At 43.3% G+C, this 19,361-nt stretch overlaps 1 protein-coding gene across 1 annotated transcript; it reads left to right on the forward strand.

The window, feature by feature from the left end:
* The first annotated feature begins 304 nt into the window (after positions 1-304).
* Positions 305-4,947, forward strand: LRRC14B (leucine rich repeat containing 14B). The gene is made up of 2 exons (XM_035137112.2): positions 305-1,273; positions 4,094-4,947. Exons 1-2 carry the CDS (start codon positions 369-371, stop codon positions 4,737-4,739), a joined length of 1,551 nt encoding a protein of 516 aa, XP_034993003.2. The 5' UTR covers positions 305-368; the 3' UTR covers positions 4,740-4,947.
* Positions 4,948-19,361: the final 14,414 nt, after the last annotated feature.

A 19,361-nucleotide genomic window follows, 5' to 3' on the forward strand; every position in this document is an offset into this window, starting at 1 on the left:
TTGGTGAGCGACCGCTTTGGTGAGCGACCGCCTCCATGGAACGGATTGCGGTCGCAAACCGAGGTACCACTGTACATTCTATTCTGCGGTCCTTGAGGTATGACAATACTCTCTTGTTTTTAGTGCAACAGACTAACACAGCTATGCCTTTGTCCATTAATAAAAGTTGGACATTTAAAAAGAGGTGTCAAATAAGTGTCTGATACCAAAATAGTAACAAGGTCAGCAGATGACTGCTCCTCTTACCTTCCAAATACACGTCACATACGCCCCTCAGCAGCAGCTGCAGCTAAAAATAGAGAATGGCAAGCAAGAGAGAACCTCTGTTAGAACAGATCCAGTATAACAGAAGGAATCAAAAGGCAGCAATGCACTCTCTACGGTTCCTGAGTGCTGGGGCTTTGGTATCCAATACAGAGCTGATAAAAGGAAATATTGGCAGTGTTGCACACAACCTTTTCCCTCTTCTTTTTAAGGCAAGTTACTTGCAGGAACAAGGTGAAGTTCTTCACGATTTGGTGGCAAACTGGCCACTGAAAGAACTTAACATTGGAAAACTGTTGGGGAAGACGATAGACCACCAGGAAGACATCAGTAGCAGAGCCTGCTCGGTGTGCTTGACCAGTTGCCTAACTGGCCTTAGAGACTATGTGCTGAATTGTTCATCTCCATATGCAAAGAGACTCAAACTGGTGGACTTAACAGGCCTCAAGGATGTTGAAGTTCAGCTCTGCAATTGTAGGAAAACAATGGGACGCTGGGCCAGGACAGAGCTGCTGTCGAAGATCTGCTATGATCTGCTTGTTGAAATGCAAAGGCTGCAGTTCAGTCCAGATGTGTTTGAGATTTCAGTAGACGTTCTTACTGATGTCTTTGTCACTGAACGAAGTTATGAGCTGGTTGTCCAGGCCTTGCTTATGAGGTGCCATTGTCCACTAAAAATTCTCTGTGCATCCTTCCGAGTGGACAACCTAGCCCTGCGGAAGCTCTTCTACATCATAAAGCTTACAGATCCCTCTTTGCTGCTCAAATTTGAAATAGTCCACAATGTTCGGTTGGAAATGGAACATCTGCACATGCTCTTTAATAACGTCCACTTTCCTCAGCTGACGTCGCTCACACTCCCAGCTAGGACGTTCAATGTACGAAGGTTCACCCCAGAGGATGAGGCCATTCTTGTAGGAATTGGAGAAAAGTTAAGCCAGATGACTCAACTGACTGAGCTGAGCCTAGCATTTTCCACACTCACGGGAAGGATACGTAAACTACTCAGGTAATGTGCTCCAGATCTTGCTGGTGACACAATTGAGACAATATTTACGACTAATATGTAACGTTTTAAAAAGGGAAAGCATAGGAAGCTTTCTTTTATTGTCATGCTCATGCTTATCTAATTTAGCATTGTCTACTCTGTGCAGCATGGTGGGATGCGGGTGACGCTGTGGGTTAAACCACGGAGCCTAGGGATTGCCGATCAGAAGCTCAGCGGTTCGAATCCCCTCAACGGGTGAGCTCCCATTGCTTGGTCCCTGCTCCTGCAAACCTAGCAGTTTGAAAGCACGTCAAAGTGCAAGTAGATAAATAGGTACTGCTCTGGCGGGAAGGTAAACAGCGTTACCATGCGCTGCTCTGGTTTACCACATGACCTGGAAGCTGTACACTGGCTCCCTCGGCCAATAAAGCAAGATGAGCACTGCAACCCCAGAGTCGGACACGACTGGACCTAATGGTCAGGGGTCCCTTTACCTTTACCTTACTCTGTAAGTCCCAAAGGAAGGACTTTTTACAGTTCCATCTAACTGGAGATTCAGGAATTGAACCTGAGATCATCTTGAGTCCCCCATGACCTATTTTTTTGCTGCAAAATAAATATTTGCAAGTGTGGGTGCCAGTGCCATTCTTGGTAGTTTTAGGCTCTAACATTATTTTTAAATTTGTTTAAAAGATTTTGAACTGACCTTTCAGGGCACACTGCTCTCACCTTTTCTGGAAACAAATTGCTCTGAGAAGAGGCATACCCTGGCCACACTTTTCACTCCCCACCCCCCACCCCAAATCAGAGAACCACTTGAAGAATAATACAAGCAAAAAAACTCCCCACCTTGCTCTTTGTACAGCGGTTGCCTTATACGCCTCATGGGAGTGGCAGGAATCACAACAGCGCACACACTTTGGTGGGATGAAACAGGCCACAAGTTCGTTGTCTTTCGAGACAGAGGGATGCCAACAGCAACAATAAGCAGGGGTGGCAAGGGAAGTGGAACAAGGACTAGACCCTATTCCACTCAACCTTTGCTGTTGGAGAGTTATTTCAATTGTTTGGGGAGCACCCAGTGCAGCCACACACCCCTGGGAGTTGAACGATGTTGTATCTTAATGTGGTGTGAGCCAAGCACCAGGGATCCCACTAGGCAACTGGGGGTGGGGGTGGGGAGAACTGGCACAAGGCTGGGGCCCTTCTAAGCTAGGGGTGTGCCTTCTGCATTGCCTGCCCCAGCCCCTAATGGGGATCCCCCTTTATGTTCCATCCTGCTCAATGACATTTTGCTCAAAGTTGTGATACAATTTCAGAGAATTTCAGGAATTTCAGAGTAAAATTCCTTTCCAGCCCTGTCCACCAGTGACCCAAGAGTCCAGAGAAGCTCTATTACTGCAGGAGGGAAGGGAAGGAAGTTGGAGACCTCAGCTGATGGGCAACGGAGGTTTTTAAGTTTCCAGGTGCCCAGCCCACCTGAGCCCTGCATCCTCCTGTTGGATCTTGTAAGAGACAACCAGAAAAGCAGAAACCCTCTCTTCCGGCCACCTAGAGCTGCCACACCACTGAACAAATGGTGCCTTTCTTGCAAGGGAACATGGAGTAGTGACTTGTACACAAACTGTTTTGTGTTTCACATATGGAACAGTTTCAAGGGAACTTGTGCATATGTCTCCTGCCACTGAAATGTACTGTGTGTCATTTACAAAATACTTTGGATACGCAAAACACATCAGGGTCCCCCCCCCCAAGGCATTTGGGCACCTGACCCGAGCCACTATGAGGTACCTCCTCCCCTCAGCCAGTGGGTTTAACCTTTCAAAATGGGTGCAGGTTTAGCTGAGAGATGATTGGGCATTAATTTTCTAAATGATTCATAGTGTTAGAAGAACGTCTCCTCCCAACTCATCCAGCAGCTTGGTTCTGGTTTACTGCCCTCCCATTAGTTTCTCTTCTTGTTTGAAGCAGATATTTTGATTTGATCCTATTGTTTTGACTAAACAATTTGTGGGAATGTTAGGGATGTGGATTAGGATATATTATTAGATAGATCCTATCCAAGCTTGTGTTATCAAGCTTCCAATATCAGCAGAGTAACATTCCCCTTTTGTGCGCAGCAAAACGTGAGCGTTAGGTTCGTTAGAACCTATACAACAATATTATACTTCCTGACAGATCCCCTTTGTCCCTCTTAAAAGATAGAGTTTACTTACAGGTTCATCCTAAATTAACAGCATAATCTCAGAAAGGCAGGCTTACGTAGAAAAGTTACAAATATATACATCTGGAGTCTACTTGGTAAAGTGAGGCTCCATCTGGTGTCTCTCTTGGCAGCAGGCCGAGAGGGAGAACCATCCTAACTGTAGATTCTCTGGAGATGTGTTCCCATTGAAGAAGAAATGGCCAAGAGAGAGAATGGCTGCTGGCTAGGGGCTTTTCTCTGCCAGCTAATCCATCTCATCTGCATGTCTGGAGGAACAGGAAGCTGAACTTAGTCAGGTGTCCCTCCAGGTGAGTTCCTCTTAGTGGACACTCTAGGAACTTTGTGACTTGTCTGCCCCAGTGTTCCATCCCACACAATTAAGGGTGGCTTAGCAATTTCTCAGTGCCAAAGGCTTGGAAATATCTTTCAACCCAGTAAGTCCATAATTTTGTATCCATGCTCAACCGTGGCTATAATCCTTCCTCTTATTTTTCCGCGAACAAGTCCCATTGAAACCAACAATATGTCCTTCATCCACGATGATGCACTTGCACCCATCGTTCATAAACCTATTAAGTACCCAATGCAACTGAATTATGTAATTGTTTACTTTGTTTTAATATTTAACTTTCCAGCCCACTGAAAACCCCGCTGAAAGTGCTGGATGTTTCCAATTGCTCTTTAAACCATGTGGACATGGCCTATTTAGCCAACAGCCTTCATTCCAGCTCCCTGGAAGTCCTTGATATCAGCGGACATGACGTGGCTGACCTTTACCCGTCCACCTTCTTCAAACTTCTGAACCGTTCCTCCCGCACACTGAAGAGTCTCGTCCTTGAGGAATGCAACATTCAGGACACTCACATAAACATGCTGATTTTGGGGTTGGTCCCCTGTCGGAGACTAGAGGAGCTGAAATTTCTTGGAAATCCTCTATCTTCTCGAGCATTGAAATGCCTTTTCAACATTTTCATCGATTTTCCAAGACTCAGATACATTGAATTCCCAGTCCCAAGAGACTGTTATGCAAATGACATCAGTTATCCAATTGGTGAAGCTGAACTTTCGAAATTTGATCACCAAAAGTATGAGAGAATAGCTGAGGAACTTAACATGATTTTACTGCAGGCGAAGAGAGAGGACATAAAGGCCTCTACGCCCATCTTTGGGGGATATGACGCAGCAATACAGGAAACGGGCAATGAGCTTGGAGCCACTTTGCTGAAGTCTTACAGGGATGCCCTAGAAAGCTTCAACAAGGCTCTTCGGGAGATGAACTGAAGTCTGAAGAAACCTGCTGAACCAAACAGTGCTACTCAAATCCATTAATCAAATAAAAGCATTCGTTTATTGGAACAATTTAGAAAAACACATTTAGGGGATATTCTGCTACCATGGTAGTCTCCTGAGCAAGCCCAGTGAAATAAAGGAGGGTGTGCAACATGGGCGTAGCCAGGATTTATGGGGGGGATTTATGTTGAGGACAGAACCTCCTTTGGTTAAGTGTTTTTATTGATTTACTTATTGGGGGGGGAATTGCCTGCCCCCTAGCTATACCCATGATGTGTAACCCACTATTCTTCCACATACCATTACATGTTTCATCTGTAAGGAATGACTACAAGTTACCATACAAAGCAGCAAGTTGTTCCCTTCCTCTTCCTCAGTGGGTGTGCTTTGTACATGCAGGGTAGCAGCCCATTATATGCAGCGGCAACTTGAAACCTTATTAAATACAGAGGGTTCTTCATTGGCGAGGCAGGTGAACTTTATACATGCTCATGCCATTTGTTTCTGGTGCTTAAGAACATAAGAGGAGCCTGCTGGATCACACCAATGGCCCATCTCGTTCAGCACCCTGTTCTCATAGTGGCCGACCAGATACCTGAGACACCTGCAAGCTGTATCTGAGCACAAGAACATATTGTAAAAATAATATATATATGATAATAATAATATTGGAGAAAACTGTTGAAACCTGCTTAACCTAAATCATATATCCCAGTTTTACAGCGGCCCTTTAAAGTACGCTTCACGCAGAGTATACGCAGTCAGAAGTTGACCTGGCTAAGAAAACACCACCAAGAGCATAGGGAATTAATCTCCCTTATATGAAACCCCTTACTAGCTGCACACTTGTAAAAGTATGCAGATGAAAATACAAACTGTTGGGTTTCTTTAACTGAAAAACAAACTGACTCTAAAGAGACTTTAAACTAAAGATAAATGCTTTCTCTCTTAGCAATGTTATCTACCCACTTTCCAAACCTCCCACAAACTCCCACATAACTCCCATTAAACTACCCAAGAATTAACAGCAAACTAGCTTTATAACTAAGCAACTCTCATACTAAGATTCAACTGGGAATCTCTTAAACTGAGAACAACTGAGAGAGTGATGTACTTAGAGATGAATCAAACTGAAAGATCTAACTAAGAGATACAGAAGGCTTTCTGGCAGAGCCTTATATACAAGAAGCAGAGCCCATGCCTGTGAACAATTAACAGAAACACCGGCACCTGTTTCTCTTAAACAGACAGTATTTACATTAGACCGGCTCTAAAGTAACTTTACTATTCAAAAAAATCCAACAGAACAGCCCTCTCCATTCCTGTGGTTTCCATCAGCTGTTGTGGCAGAGGATAGCTCTCATGGCTTGTAGCCTTCAATAGATCACCTTGTCCACCACAAATGCTTATAGTTCCTGTTCATGTCTTCTCCATGAGAGGAGGTCGTGGTTTGTGAGGAGGTGTTGGTGGTGCTAATGGCTAAACCCTTTAGGCTGCATCACCTTTTGGGTAGAATATTGCCTTCACATTTTCTTCCCAGTGAGCCCATTGGCCACAACCTCCATGTATTCATACCTCTAGAAAACAAGCACCCCAGAGGACCTGGAGGCTTAACTGTAAAATCCTCCTCTCTGTCACTGGCTCACTTTGTGGTGTTGGGTACAGTACTCTGGTATCCTTTCAATCAAATGGGTAGCCAACTAGCCAAGGCTAACATCAGAAATGAAACAATTCCCTAGAAGCAATTTAGAGGCTAGCAAATGCATTATTTCATAAGCGCTCAGGAATTACAGTGGAACCTCTACTTACAAATTTAATGCATTCTGAACGCACATTCATAAGTAAAAAAAAATTGTAAGTTGAATCCCATAGGAATGCATTGGGAGAAAAGATTCATAATCTAAAAATTTGTAAGTAGAAAAAATCCTATCTAAGCTGCATCCAAGATGGCGGACGGAGCTCCGTTCGTAAGTAGAAACATTCGTAAGTAGAGTTATTCGTAAGTAGAGGTACCACTGTACCAAGAATTATGCATCTGATGAAGTGAATTTTAGCTCCTAAAAATAGTACTTGGGGGGGAAATATTGTAATTTTTATTTTTGCTTTATCCCTTTAAAAGGGCTGGTGCTATGCATTTTTACAGGTGTGTGACAGGCAGAAATTCAACTGGTCAGATTTCCCTTAGCATGGTTGTGCAGTGATGGCTCCATCCTGCTACCCCTGGCTACTCGCTGCCATGTCTGGGTCAGGATTGCACTGCAAGCTGATAAACAGGGATTAAAGTAAAAATACAAGCAAGCTAGCACAAATACATGTTTTGTAAAACAGAAGAGGGCAGACTGTTCTAATATAATAATATTTAAAGTGAAGGAAAAATCACATTAATCTGAATGATATGAATAACACAGAACACTCTGTCTAAACTTAGAAGCATCTGTCTGTCAGCTTTACTCATGGAAAGGTCAGTCTGGTCACACTTGTGGCATTTGACCTAATTTCCAACCCGTATCCCTTAGGTAACACGGAGAACCTTCCAGAATATTTTAACTGTTTGTTTGTTTGTTTGTTTGTTTGTTTGTTTGTTTAAAAAAAGGATTCAGAAGTTTAGCTCCTTGGCAATAAGAGTTTTAAAAGGTTGCTTAACTTGTGCAGATATAGAAGGAGCAGAATAAATTCAAACTTCCACCCACCCACAATCACACCCAGTAGCAGGTTGCTGCTGCCAGCACAATTTGGCTGCTGTCAATCGAAATGCAGCCCATTGACCAGGTAGGAGTCAAGAAACCTGCTTTCGTAGTCCCAGGCAACAAACACAGGATATTTCTCTACTGGACCCAAAGCTGGGTCTGCCATTAGGTAGACTGAGATGGCTGCCAGACAACAGAAACCCCTAAGGAGCAGCCCCACAGCCAGCACAGAAGCAGTGCCAGTATTAGCTGAAATTGTGTCAAACACCCCACAAGATTTTGCAAAGCATACAAGATCTCATCTGAAATTGGTGCCACTTCTATGCCAGTGGTGGCAGCAGGGCAGGCAGAGCAGCAGGTATAGCAGTGGTAGCAGGAGCGGCAGGGCAAAGCGGCACTTCTCATTCTGCCTCAAGTGGCGAAATGGGATGAGCTGCCCCTGAATGGGCCAGTGTAAATAATGGGTCACAAGTTGCCCAGGCCTACATAAATCTGACATCAGGAATCACAAGACAGAGAAACCAGTAGGAGAACACTTCAATCTCCCAGGACATTCTATACAAGATCTCAAGGTAGCTGTTTTATTACAGAAAAATTTCAGAAACAGACTGGAAAGAGAAGTTGCTGAATTGCAACTCATTAGCAAGCTTAAAACCATGGAGCCACCTGGAATGAACAGAGACATAGGATTCTTATCTCATTATACATGATCAAGCTTTCCTTAGCACCTCAGCCCTTGCCCCCCCCGCAAGACCAATTGCAGTCATTAATAGTCATTAACAGTCATCAACAGGTTTACCACTCCTATCAGACCATCACCCATTCCCATCACCCCCACCCTCTGAATACACATAAGGGTCTGGTTTCTTCTGTTTCAGTGGGGCACATGCGCATTACCGTGGACACAGGGACTGGACGCAGAGACTTTATTATATAGGATGAGCTTTCGTGTGCATGCACACTTCATCAGTTACACTTCTGTTTCAGTGTATCTGATGAAGTGTGCATGCACACAAAAGCTCATACCAAAATTAAACTTAGTTGGTCTTTAAGGTGCTACTGAAGGAATTTTTTTATTTTGTTTCGACTCAGACCAACACGGCTACCTACCTGTAAGTAGATACCACAACAGACTATATCCTGACTATATCTGCTTGGGGAGGAAAAAGGAATCTCTAGGGCTGGGAGGAAAGGAAAGGAAAGGAAGGAAGGAGCAGTGGTGGATTTATAGGTATTTGCAGAATTAGACCCTCACTGAAGGCCTCCTGAGTTATTGGTATACATTGTTAACTGAGAGGATTATTTTGAAACATGGCATCAAATAATGAATTGCCGTTGCTGAATTTCTAGTGTTTCAGTTTATTGTGCAGCAACAATTGCTCCATTTAGGGTAGTGGTTGCTAGCCCTGCACCTGTTATTTATTTACTTTATTGATTTCATAAAAATTTTATAGCACTTGATTGTAAAATAACACACACACCCCAATCCCTCAGAGTGGCTTACAAAAATGTGTTAATAAATAACCACAACAAGTGGAGCACTGCTTGCTTTTTAACTATTTAAATGTTGAATTTATCACAGCATGAGTAGCTGAACAAAATTGCTATAAATCTTAAATGACATTTGGCCCCCTCCATCTGAAATACTACACCTGGTCTTGTATTATTGGAGTACTGCCAGCCCTAAGATCAGCTGATGAAAGACCAGTGGCATAACTCATTTACAAGCACAGCTCATGAAGCTTTAGTTCTTTGCATGGTTAGGCATAGGAGGAGAGCAGGACTCTTATGCCTTTAACAGCTAGGTAGCAGACAGATATTAAACAGGTCAAGCCTTTTCTAGTAGGGAACTACAGTGGTGCCTCGCAAGACGAATTGAATTCGTTCTGTGAGTCAATTCATTTTGCGAAAAATTCACCTTGCGAATCCCAAAGGAATGCATTGAATTTTTTTTATTTTTGCCCATAGGAACGCATTAATTGAATTTCAGTGCATTCCTATGGGAAACTGTGATTCGGTAGATGAATTTTTCACAAAACGAATACATCTTGCGAGGCAACCTCCGATCGCAAAACCCATTCGTCTAGCGAAAAAATTGTCTAGCAGGGCATTCGTCTAGCGAGGGTACCACTGTACAATTATGGAGAAAGATTAACATGTTGATATTTGGTCTGTCTGACATCTTAATACTGTTGAATGACCCTGATTTATTTTTTGGTACTCCAATCACACCTGCAAAAGATGGTATAAATTTGCATATGACAAGGCAAGGGACCCAATCCACACACAGTATAATAGACCAAAATATTCAGTTGATACCCCTGGCCAGTAGTCTGAGGTGATGGGAGTTGTAGTTCAGCATCATCTGGAGAACCACAGGTTCCTTGTCTAGCAGGGGGTTGGACTAGATGATCCTCAGAAGCCCATCCGATTCTGCAATTCTAGGATTCTAGGAACCGCTGCAATCCAAGAATCACAACTAAAGAATCCCTGACAGATAGCCATTCAACTTCTGTTTTAAAACCCTCCACGGAAAGAGAGTCTACCACCTTCCAAGGGAGTCCATTCCATTTTGAGGAGTGTGTGTTTCTATTGCTTATAAGTTTTAACAGACTGTTTTTGTGCTGTATAATTTTATGGGCAATGGTTTCTATAATGGTATATAGCCTGAATTATATTGATTCTGCTTAGTGAATAAAGCACTATTGCCACCAGAGCTATACGTGGAAGCAATTATCATGCAAAAAGCATTGCTCCAGAAGTTAATTCAGCTAGCCATGCTTGTTCTGTTTTCATGCCTACCAAGTACAGTAGTCTGGATTGGATTTTGAAAACTCCAGACTGCACAGCAAAAATGTAGGCGCCAGTCAAGAAGTCCTGAACCACATGTCATGTCTCTTTTCAGTAAGTTACTGAAAGACCTTAGCATCCAGCACAGATTCTAAATGCTTCAGAGGAGTCTGCTTGCCAGTTTATCCATCATCTCATCCCCCCAAGTGATTCATGAACATAAAAATAGGAGCACCAAAATACTTAAGCAGTGGTAATCCGAACTGAACTCACATAACAAAACAGAGATCAAAAAATTAAGCAAGTTGAGCCTTTAATCAAGAAAGCATTTGGATTATCCATTGTGATAAAATACATTTTTTGCAATGCGGACTCCTTTGCTAAGTAGCCCTGATACGCTACAAGTCAACATTCTTAACTGTGATGTAGAAGAGAGAAATGTTGCCAAGAAGGAAAGTTTCTCTATGCTTTGGGAGGATCTGACTATGGAAATAAGGCGGCAAGAGAGGTATAAACCCATCATTAGTGTACTTTTAAAGGATTCTCTTACTTTATGGATATCACATTTATATATATATATATATATATATATATACAATGGGTTTTATGTGGTTTTTTTCCTAGGGTTTGTACTAAAATCAAAATGAGTAGCAACTGGGCAGGGGAGGAAGGGAAAGGGTGTGGTGCAGGATCTTAATGCATGGCATTAAACATTCAGTGATAATTTAACACTATGATTTTATAGTTAAGAATTTAGAGATGGTTTAATCTTTCTAGTGATGATAAACTTGGCAGAATTTGTGTTGCTTCTCTTAGAAATTGATTCAGTTTTTCCAAAGATCTGAAGGAAGAGTCATCCAGGAATGAAGCTGTTTGTGAAGCATCACTGACTTTTTTACTGGGGAGAAGCAGGAGAAATCACTTTTTCCTAGATTAAATGATTTTTAAAACGAAAACAAATTAATGCATTTGACTACAGCTCCTGCTTAATTAGCCAGTGTTAAGAGCCAAGTAACTCTAAACTAGCAGCCAAAGAATTAGGTGGTCACACTTTCACTGACTTTCATTGTTTAGTAACTTTTGCAAAATTGGAATCAAAATTAGCAAATAGAGGTCTCCTGTGTCAGATCAGATAGGTGAGACAGGAAATAGCTATTTGTGCAATGTACTACAATAACAAAAATTCTGCAGTTAATAGACAATGACTGGGGTCATGCTTCAGAGATTGCAATTGATTCCAGAGTATTGGAGCTGCTATATCAAATGCCCAGTTTCTGGTACAAGCTAAGAGCAGCCCTGAAGCATGGGGTACCCTCAGCAGTGCCCCATCAAAGGAGTGCAGTTGCTGACCAGGGATATAGCTAACCTGGTCCCAAGTTCTTTGGGGTTTAAAATGCTGAAACTAAAAGGAAAACCTTGAATTGTTATTGCAGCATATTGGCAGCTCTCTCAGCAGAGACATTATGCAGGGTTAATGTGATGCCCTAGTCAACTACCTAGCCGCTGAATTCTGCGCCAGCTGCAGCTTCTAGACGAGGGGTCCCCAAACTTACATCGCCGAGGGCCGGTACCGCCTGCGCCGATTGCGCTGCGGGCCAGAGCGTGCAGGAGCGTGCAACCATACGTGCGCACACACGTGATTTCTGGTGCACTTCTGGGTCGCTGGAACACCGGAAATAGCTTGTGCGCATGCGCCTCCTCTGGCATGGAAGTGCACCAGAAATTATGCTTGCGCATGTGCACAACCTATTTCTGACACTCCGGCAACCCGGAAGTGGGCAGCCGCACCGCGTCGCACCGTTAAGAGCAGGCGGTGGCAGCGGGCATCGCCGGGGGCCACATAAAAAAGCCTTGTGGGCCGCATCCGGCCCCCAGGCCTTAGTTTGGGGAAGCCTGTTCTAGACTAAGCCCAAGGGAAGCCCCAGATAGAGCACATTGCAATAATCCAGTCCTGCGGTCACCAATCCAAGGAAAACAGGGGCCACCTCATCTTAGCTCAAGAGCAGCTGTAGCTGTTTTACCTCCTGGTGCTTCTCAAGGGCACTCCTAAGCCATTGAGGCCACATGTGCCTTGTTGTGACAAAAAAAATGGATCCAGGCGCACCCCAGACTGAGTACCAGTTCCTTCAGAGGGAATGCACCCCCATCCAGAACAGGTAACTGGCCATCTCCCAGATATGGAAGCCACTCACCCACAGGGCCTTCATCTTGCTAGGGTTTAAGTGCAATATATTGGCCCTCATCCAGCCACTACTGCACCCAGACACTGTTCTAGAGCCTTCATCAGCATAACTAATGACACTTTGCTCCAAATTCCCTTGTGACAGCTCCCAAGAGCTTCCCATAGATGTTAAATAGTTCACTGGGGACAAAATAGTGCCCTGTGGCACCCTGTGACACAGATGCCAGGGGACTGAAGAACTGACCTTGCATGTAGGATTGGAACTACCATAAAATGGTGCCCCCACAAAGCTGGTCCAGGGGGGTGCCATGGTCAATTGTACAAAAGGCATGGAGAGACTGCGCCAAAGGAGGAAGGTTGACTCCCCTTGTCCCTCTCCTGATAAAGGTCATCCATCAGGGCAACCAAGGCTGATTCAGTCCCACAACCAAGTCTGAACCCAGACTGAAATGGGTTTCATAGAAGAATGCCTGCAACTGCTCTATATCTTGGCCTTCTCGGTTATCTTTCCACTGCTCTGAGCAATGGGTACCCCCACATCATGTAACAACAAGGGTAATGTGTTTTTTACAAAAATATTGATTGCTTCTTTGGGTTCCTGCTGTGAAGCCATAATGCCAAGGGCCCTCAAAAATTTACAATTAAAAGATGTTGTTGTTGTTGTTGTTATGTAATTTTTTTAAAGCACTGACTGCCCCCAGGGGCCCCCTGCTGTGATTCTATGATACCAAAATGTTTTTTGGTCCTCCAAATCCTGCCAAGTTTCTTTATTTAGATGGCAGCAAGGACAACAGCAGCAGCATGTATTTATTTGTTGACTGCATCCAAGGCTCCTGCCTCAATTTTGTCCATTTTGAATAATAATAATAATAATAATTATAATAATTTAAAACATTTTTAACTGACTGCTCCCATAGGTACCCCATTTGTGATACTTTGATACCAAAAGGTTTGTGTCTCTCCCAAATCTGTCATTTGTTTACACAAAAATTAACAACTCTCACGGGTCCCCTGCTCTGATCCTGTGATGCTGAGCAGTTTTTGTGACCCCTCGACACACACACCCATTATATGTGTGGGGTCTCTCTCTCTCTCTCTCTCTCTCTCTCTCTCTCTCTCTCTCTCTCTCTCTCTCTCTCTCTCTCTGTGTGTGTGTGTGTGTGTGTGTGTGTGTAATCTATCTGTCTACATACCGGTATACATGCATACAATTATTGATTACAGTCACTTTGACGTGTGGACCTTGGAGGGTGGACCATTGGTCAATGCAGCCCTTAGCCTCAAAATGTTAGCCCCCATCCCCGTTCTGTACCATTGACATTTGCCTCACAAGTTGTAACTGCTGTGCCATTTTTTTTTCTTTAACTGGAAGATTGCCACCCACCATTAGGTCACATCATTGCCATCTTTCAGAGAAAATGTAACAGGAGATAAAACAGGAAAAAGGAAAGGATAGCCTAAGAGAGTAATGTAAAGGTAAAAACAATATATAAGATAATTCAAAAAGGGCTCTGTGTGTTTCTGACCCAGGGAATGTTGACAGCCACTGACTTGCACTGTGAAAATGTATTCTTGTTTAGTATGGAATTAATTCTCCACAGGACAACGTTGGTGGAATGGAATAGCTTCCGCCATGAGAAATACGAAAAACAACACCAGGACACCATTCTTGTGCAGAGATCTCCTAGCTTGAAGATACAGATGGGCAGACTGGGAGAAAAGATGAAAATGTACCGCCTTCCGTACAAGAATGTACTTCCTGTACCTTTGTTTAAACCAAGCAAATTACCAAGCAAACATAATTATGAACCTGAAGGATGTCAAACCAGAAATGTCCCTGCTTCTGAAAAAGAGGCAATCAGACAAATGGCAAAAGGTCCTCAGTCCACCAAAGCAGGTTTCCAGATTTCTAGCCTTCTACCCCAACAAAATATCTGGTGCCCATTAATGCATTGATTGTTTTTGCTGCATCCTAGCTAGGGTTTTTCAAAGTACTTTCTAGCTTGTGGCTTTAAAAACATTGCATAGTGCTAGGACTCAAGCTCAGTGATAGAACCCAGTTACCTTTAAGAATTCCTTCCACATGGGTCCTGATCTAGTCTTGATGAGTGACCTCATGAGAATGTGGATCCAAACAATTCAATTGATGCATTTGAAGGAAATGTTTGGCTGGTGCTCTGCACCTGTTGGTAATTCCTTCAACACTCTTCTCATCTCTGGGTGCTTTTCGAAAGTGGAGTGCCTACCTGAGGAAACACAGCACTGTGTGCATTATCCCTGAAGGGTTTCCTACAAAAATAATAATAATACAGAACTGATCGTTATCCAAGCTCAAAGAGCACTGAAATATGAACAGAAAGGATTGTGGGATGATGACATTATCAACGCAGCATGGGATGATGGCTTGGAAATAGAAATATTCTGTGATATACAAAAAATTAGGCTGTGGAGCCTAGGGTATTTACAAGAAAATGAGATGCAAAGTGGTCCTAAGGAGATGCCCCAGTATACAGGCCAAACATAGATTAGGGATGCAGCCGAGGAAAGGGGACTGCTACAAGAGATCAATTACAGTGGCCGACAGTATAAATAACAGCTATTTGCAACTTCTTTAGTTTACACTAGGGATTGACTGGCATCTGGGTCGTCAAATAAACGAGCAAAAAAAAAATGTTGATTCCTCAGTCTTTAGATATATTTAGCATGTTTAGATGACATTTTATTTTGTTCCCTTCTATTGCATTACAGTATATGCTCTATAACCACCAGGGTTAAGGTAAAGGGTAAAGGGGCCCCTGACCATTAGGTCCAGTCGTGACCGACTCTGGGGTTGCACGCTCATCTCGCATTATTGGCCGAGGGAGCCGGCGTATAACTTCCAGGTCATGTGGCCAGCATGACAAAGCCACTTCTGGCGAACCAGAGCAGCACACGGAAACGCCATTTACCTTCCCGCTGTAGCAGTACCTATTTATCTACTTGCATTTTGACGTGCTTTCAAACTGCTAGGTTGGCAGGAGCTGGGACCGAGCAACGGGAGCTCACCCCGTCACAGGGATTCTAACCGCCGACCTTCTGATCAGCAAGCCCTAGGCTCAGTGGTTTAACCCACAGTGCCACCTGGGTCCCTCAACCGCCAGGGTTAGAGTACAACAAAAAAATGGTGTGCTTTTGCATCAATGGGTGGTAGGTCTGAAGCGAAATGTGATCCAGCATGCAGATGCAAGCAGCAATCCTCTACACATTTCCACGAGTAAGCCACATGGAACTCAATAGCACTTTTAAATATATTTATTTAACAGGATTTATATACCACTTATTCATCAAAGTGCTGAAGTGTTTTAGCTAAAAATATAATTTGCTTCCAAATAAATCCCATTGTGTCTCGTTTCTCAATAATGCATGGCTGTGAATAACTTTAACCATGATAAATGGCTATTTGAAAGTATTTTTTTTATTTGAAGGTAGATGTTAAAAATGATGAGGCAGGGAGGCGGGGCCTGTGGGTAAGGAACCTCAGCCACTATCTCATGAGGCAAAAGCTGAAAGACCAGGGATCAAACAAGCTCTTTAACATTGCAGAGAAATCTACAGGAGGGCAACTGGTGAACTGTGTATATCTGAACTGTGGCCAGCATGACAAAGCCGCTTCTGGCGAACCAGAGAAACACATGGAAACACCGTTTACCTTCCCACTGTAGCGGTACCTATTTATCTACTTGCACTTTGACGTCCTTTCGAACTGCTAGGAGCTGGGACCGAGCAATGAGAGCTCACCCTGTCGCAGGGATTTTAAATCACCATAAAAATGGCTTTCTGATTACAACAGGCCAGCCAGTATCTGATTCATTGGTAAAAGAACCACATCTTATATGACTAGAAGTGATGGTTGGGTTGTCATTTTTCTTCTGGTAGGTTAACTGGTACAGCTTATCCTGACCTGGAAAAGCACCAATGTACTAATTAATCAATTAGATTTCTGAAAGTCTTATACTGTATATGTTAAATGCATGGTAGTACACATACACATGTTTGAAGATTAGGTACCCAGAAGGCTCTGGACAGGACAAAAAAATAAATGAATCGCTATCTCTTAGGACTGGCTCTATGGTTATGAGAGCCCAGATTAAGATCCAAAGTCTTCTCTCTGCTCACCCCATTTTCTACAGAATCCTTCCACATTAAACCCCCTCTCTGCTTCTGCTCTTCCCAAGACCTCCTAGGTCAACAATGGGCTTGTTTTGAGTGCACCAAAAGCCCCTCTTAGAACAGCACAGCAGAAGGGAACATTTGTAAAAGTAAAAGAAAGAAGTTCAACATTTGAGAATTTGTCCTTCAGAGGCAAATTACTTAGGAGGTGGTTACAAAATCATTGATGGGTGGTGTCAAGTACCAATCTCCTCCGGTGTCCAGAGAGCCCAGTCCCTTGGCAAAATTTGGGACAGAACCCTCTCAGCGAAAAGTACAAAGGAGCAAAAGAGAGACAAGGAGAGCGAACCCTGAACTCCCTAAGAACTTTGGAGCCTATTTACGGTACTTTCAACAATATACAGTATAGGGCCGGGCCCTTTCTTCTGTCTGCCAGATTCCTGTTTCTTTCAGAGAGCTGTCAGTTATTGTTCAAAAAGATATACTAAAATAGACAAGGTCCAGGACATGCATAAAAATATACCAAGTCCCTGACAAACTGCCTCACACTCTAAACAAAAACATGGTCAGAAGGGAAGGAGGGAGAAGGAACGCCCTGCGCTTGGTGGATGAAGCTAAAAGGACTCAGAGGAACTGCAGTAAAATAAAACTTGCACAACAATTAGACCAAAGATACAGACCAAGATAATCCTTGCAGAACATCAAGAAGGAAGCACCTAGAGCAGAGCGGAAATGAGAGTCACAGCTCTGATGCTTAGAAAGATGCCACAAGGAGGGAAAGATTACTCGTTTGTACACCGTGAGTCATAAAAGGCAGGGAGGGGTGTCTGTCCTTGCCACCGTCCTGGGATGTTTGGGGGTTGAAGGCACTTGTGCCCATTTCTTCTCACTGTAGCTGTTTAATGCAAGGCAAGAGCAACAATTTTCCATCATAATCTCATTAAGCATGCAGGCATTGACTTATACATGTTACTGAGAGATGACTAGATAAAGAATCTTAGCCTTATTCTTCAACATGTAATATGTATACCACAAGCCAAGGATTTCGGAGTTGAAGAAGGATAATTTGTAGCCACCTTGACTTGTACAGTGGTACCTCGGGTTAAGAACTTGATTCGTTCTGAAGGTCCATTCTTAGCCAGAAATTGTTCTTAACCTGAGGTACCACTTTAGCTAATAAGGCTTCCCGCCACTGCCGCACCATTTCTATTCTCATCCTGAAGCAAAGTTCTTAACCCGAGATACTATTTCTGGGTTAGTGGAGTCTGTAACACGAAGCGTCTGTACCCTGAAGCATTTGTAACCTGAGGTACCACTGTAGATCAAGTATTTTGCTGATGACCAGCAGACTCTTTGGCCAAACTCTGCCTATCTATCAACCTTGATACATCATTTCTCAAATCTCACGAAATGGAGAGAAGACTTATTCTCTAAAGAGCTTTAACCTACGGAGACTGTTTTAGTAAGACCGTATTTTGATGGTTTATCTTTTTGGCGTCAATAATGGACAATTGATTTACTCAACTATCACTTGGCCTGAGACCTGTGATGTAACACATCATGATTTTATATTTTACAGAGGCTGTCATAAATTGCGTGGATAAGGAACTGTTCCAACAACATCCCACTGCCCTTCCTTTTTTCCTGGTGACCAGGACGCATCTTTGCTGTGGTGGGTTCATCTGAAATCAGGCAGTCCCTGATCTTATGGTGTGCCCACCTCCATATGACAGCCATTTTGTGACTGGTACTCACATCTCTCTCTCTCTTCAAAATGTGCCCATTGGTGCAAAAAGGGTTGGTGACCTGAGAAAACCCTTAAGCTGCATTCTTGGTACTTCAGGGGACCTCTCCAACAGTGGCTGCCCACCTCCATCCAAAACAGATTTCTCTGCCCACAGCAGTTGTTTAAGCCCTAGCTTGATTGCCCTCACCAATCCCAAAACTGCCTCCGGGCACTTCCTAAAGATTTCCACAGCCTCCCTGGACTAGTAGTTGGAAATGAGAGATACAACTGAGTAGCTTGTTTTGTTTCTTTTTTCGTACTGCTGCTTATTTGGAAGTCAGTATTTGCAAACCATACCTCAAGCAGTTTTAGTTCCACAGAAATAATGAGTATGCAAACATATACTGTATTGCTTTTCTGTTCGTAGAAGGCTATACCACAGTGCCATCTGCTGGCATTAGAAATACTACCAACTCATTATTGATTCTAATACAGCTCACCACAAGCAAAAGTTTTTACTTCTCTCATATATAACTTATATAATTTTACCAAACCATATTTTGTACACTAGACACAATGAAATACCACAGTAATTGACTAGCCCACATTAAGATAATCTCCCAGCTGGAAGAATCTAGCTCCCTGGCTCTGGTTTTATGTTTCAAGCTATATTGAGACATGTGCTGTACATCAGGCATGCCCAACAGGTAGATCGTGATCTACCGGTAGATCACTGGATGTCTGTGGTAGATCACTGGTAGATCACTGGCTCCCCCCAAAGAAGCTCAACAACTTTGGTTCCCCTAAAAATGCTCAATGTTTTAGCCTTCACCCCCCAAAACAGGGCTTTCCTCCCACCTCAGAAAAGCTCAACAACTTGACCTGAACCCCTAAAAATGGGGCTTTCCCCCTCCCTAGAAAGCTTAACAACTTTGACCTGAACCCCCCAAAAGGGGGTACATCACTGCCAGTTTTTAACTCTGTGAGTAGATCACAGTCTCTTCAGAGTTGGCCACCCCTGCTGTACATTGTGAGGTAATGTAGTATCCGAGGCAACAGTAGGCTGACGGAATTTTAGA

The sequence above is a fragment of the Zootoca vivipara genome, chromosome 13 (assembly GCF_963506605.1).
Source record: "Zootoca vivipara chromosome 13, rZooViv1.1, whole genome shotgun sequence".
NCBI classification, from domain to species: Eukaryota; Metazoa; Chordata; class Lepidosauria; order Squamata; family Lacertidae; genus Zootoca; species Zootoca vivipara.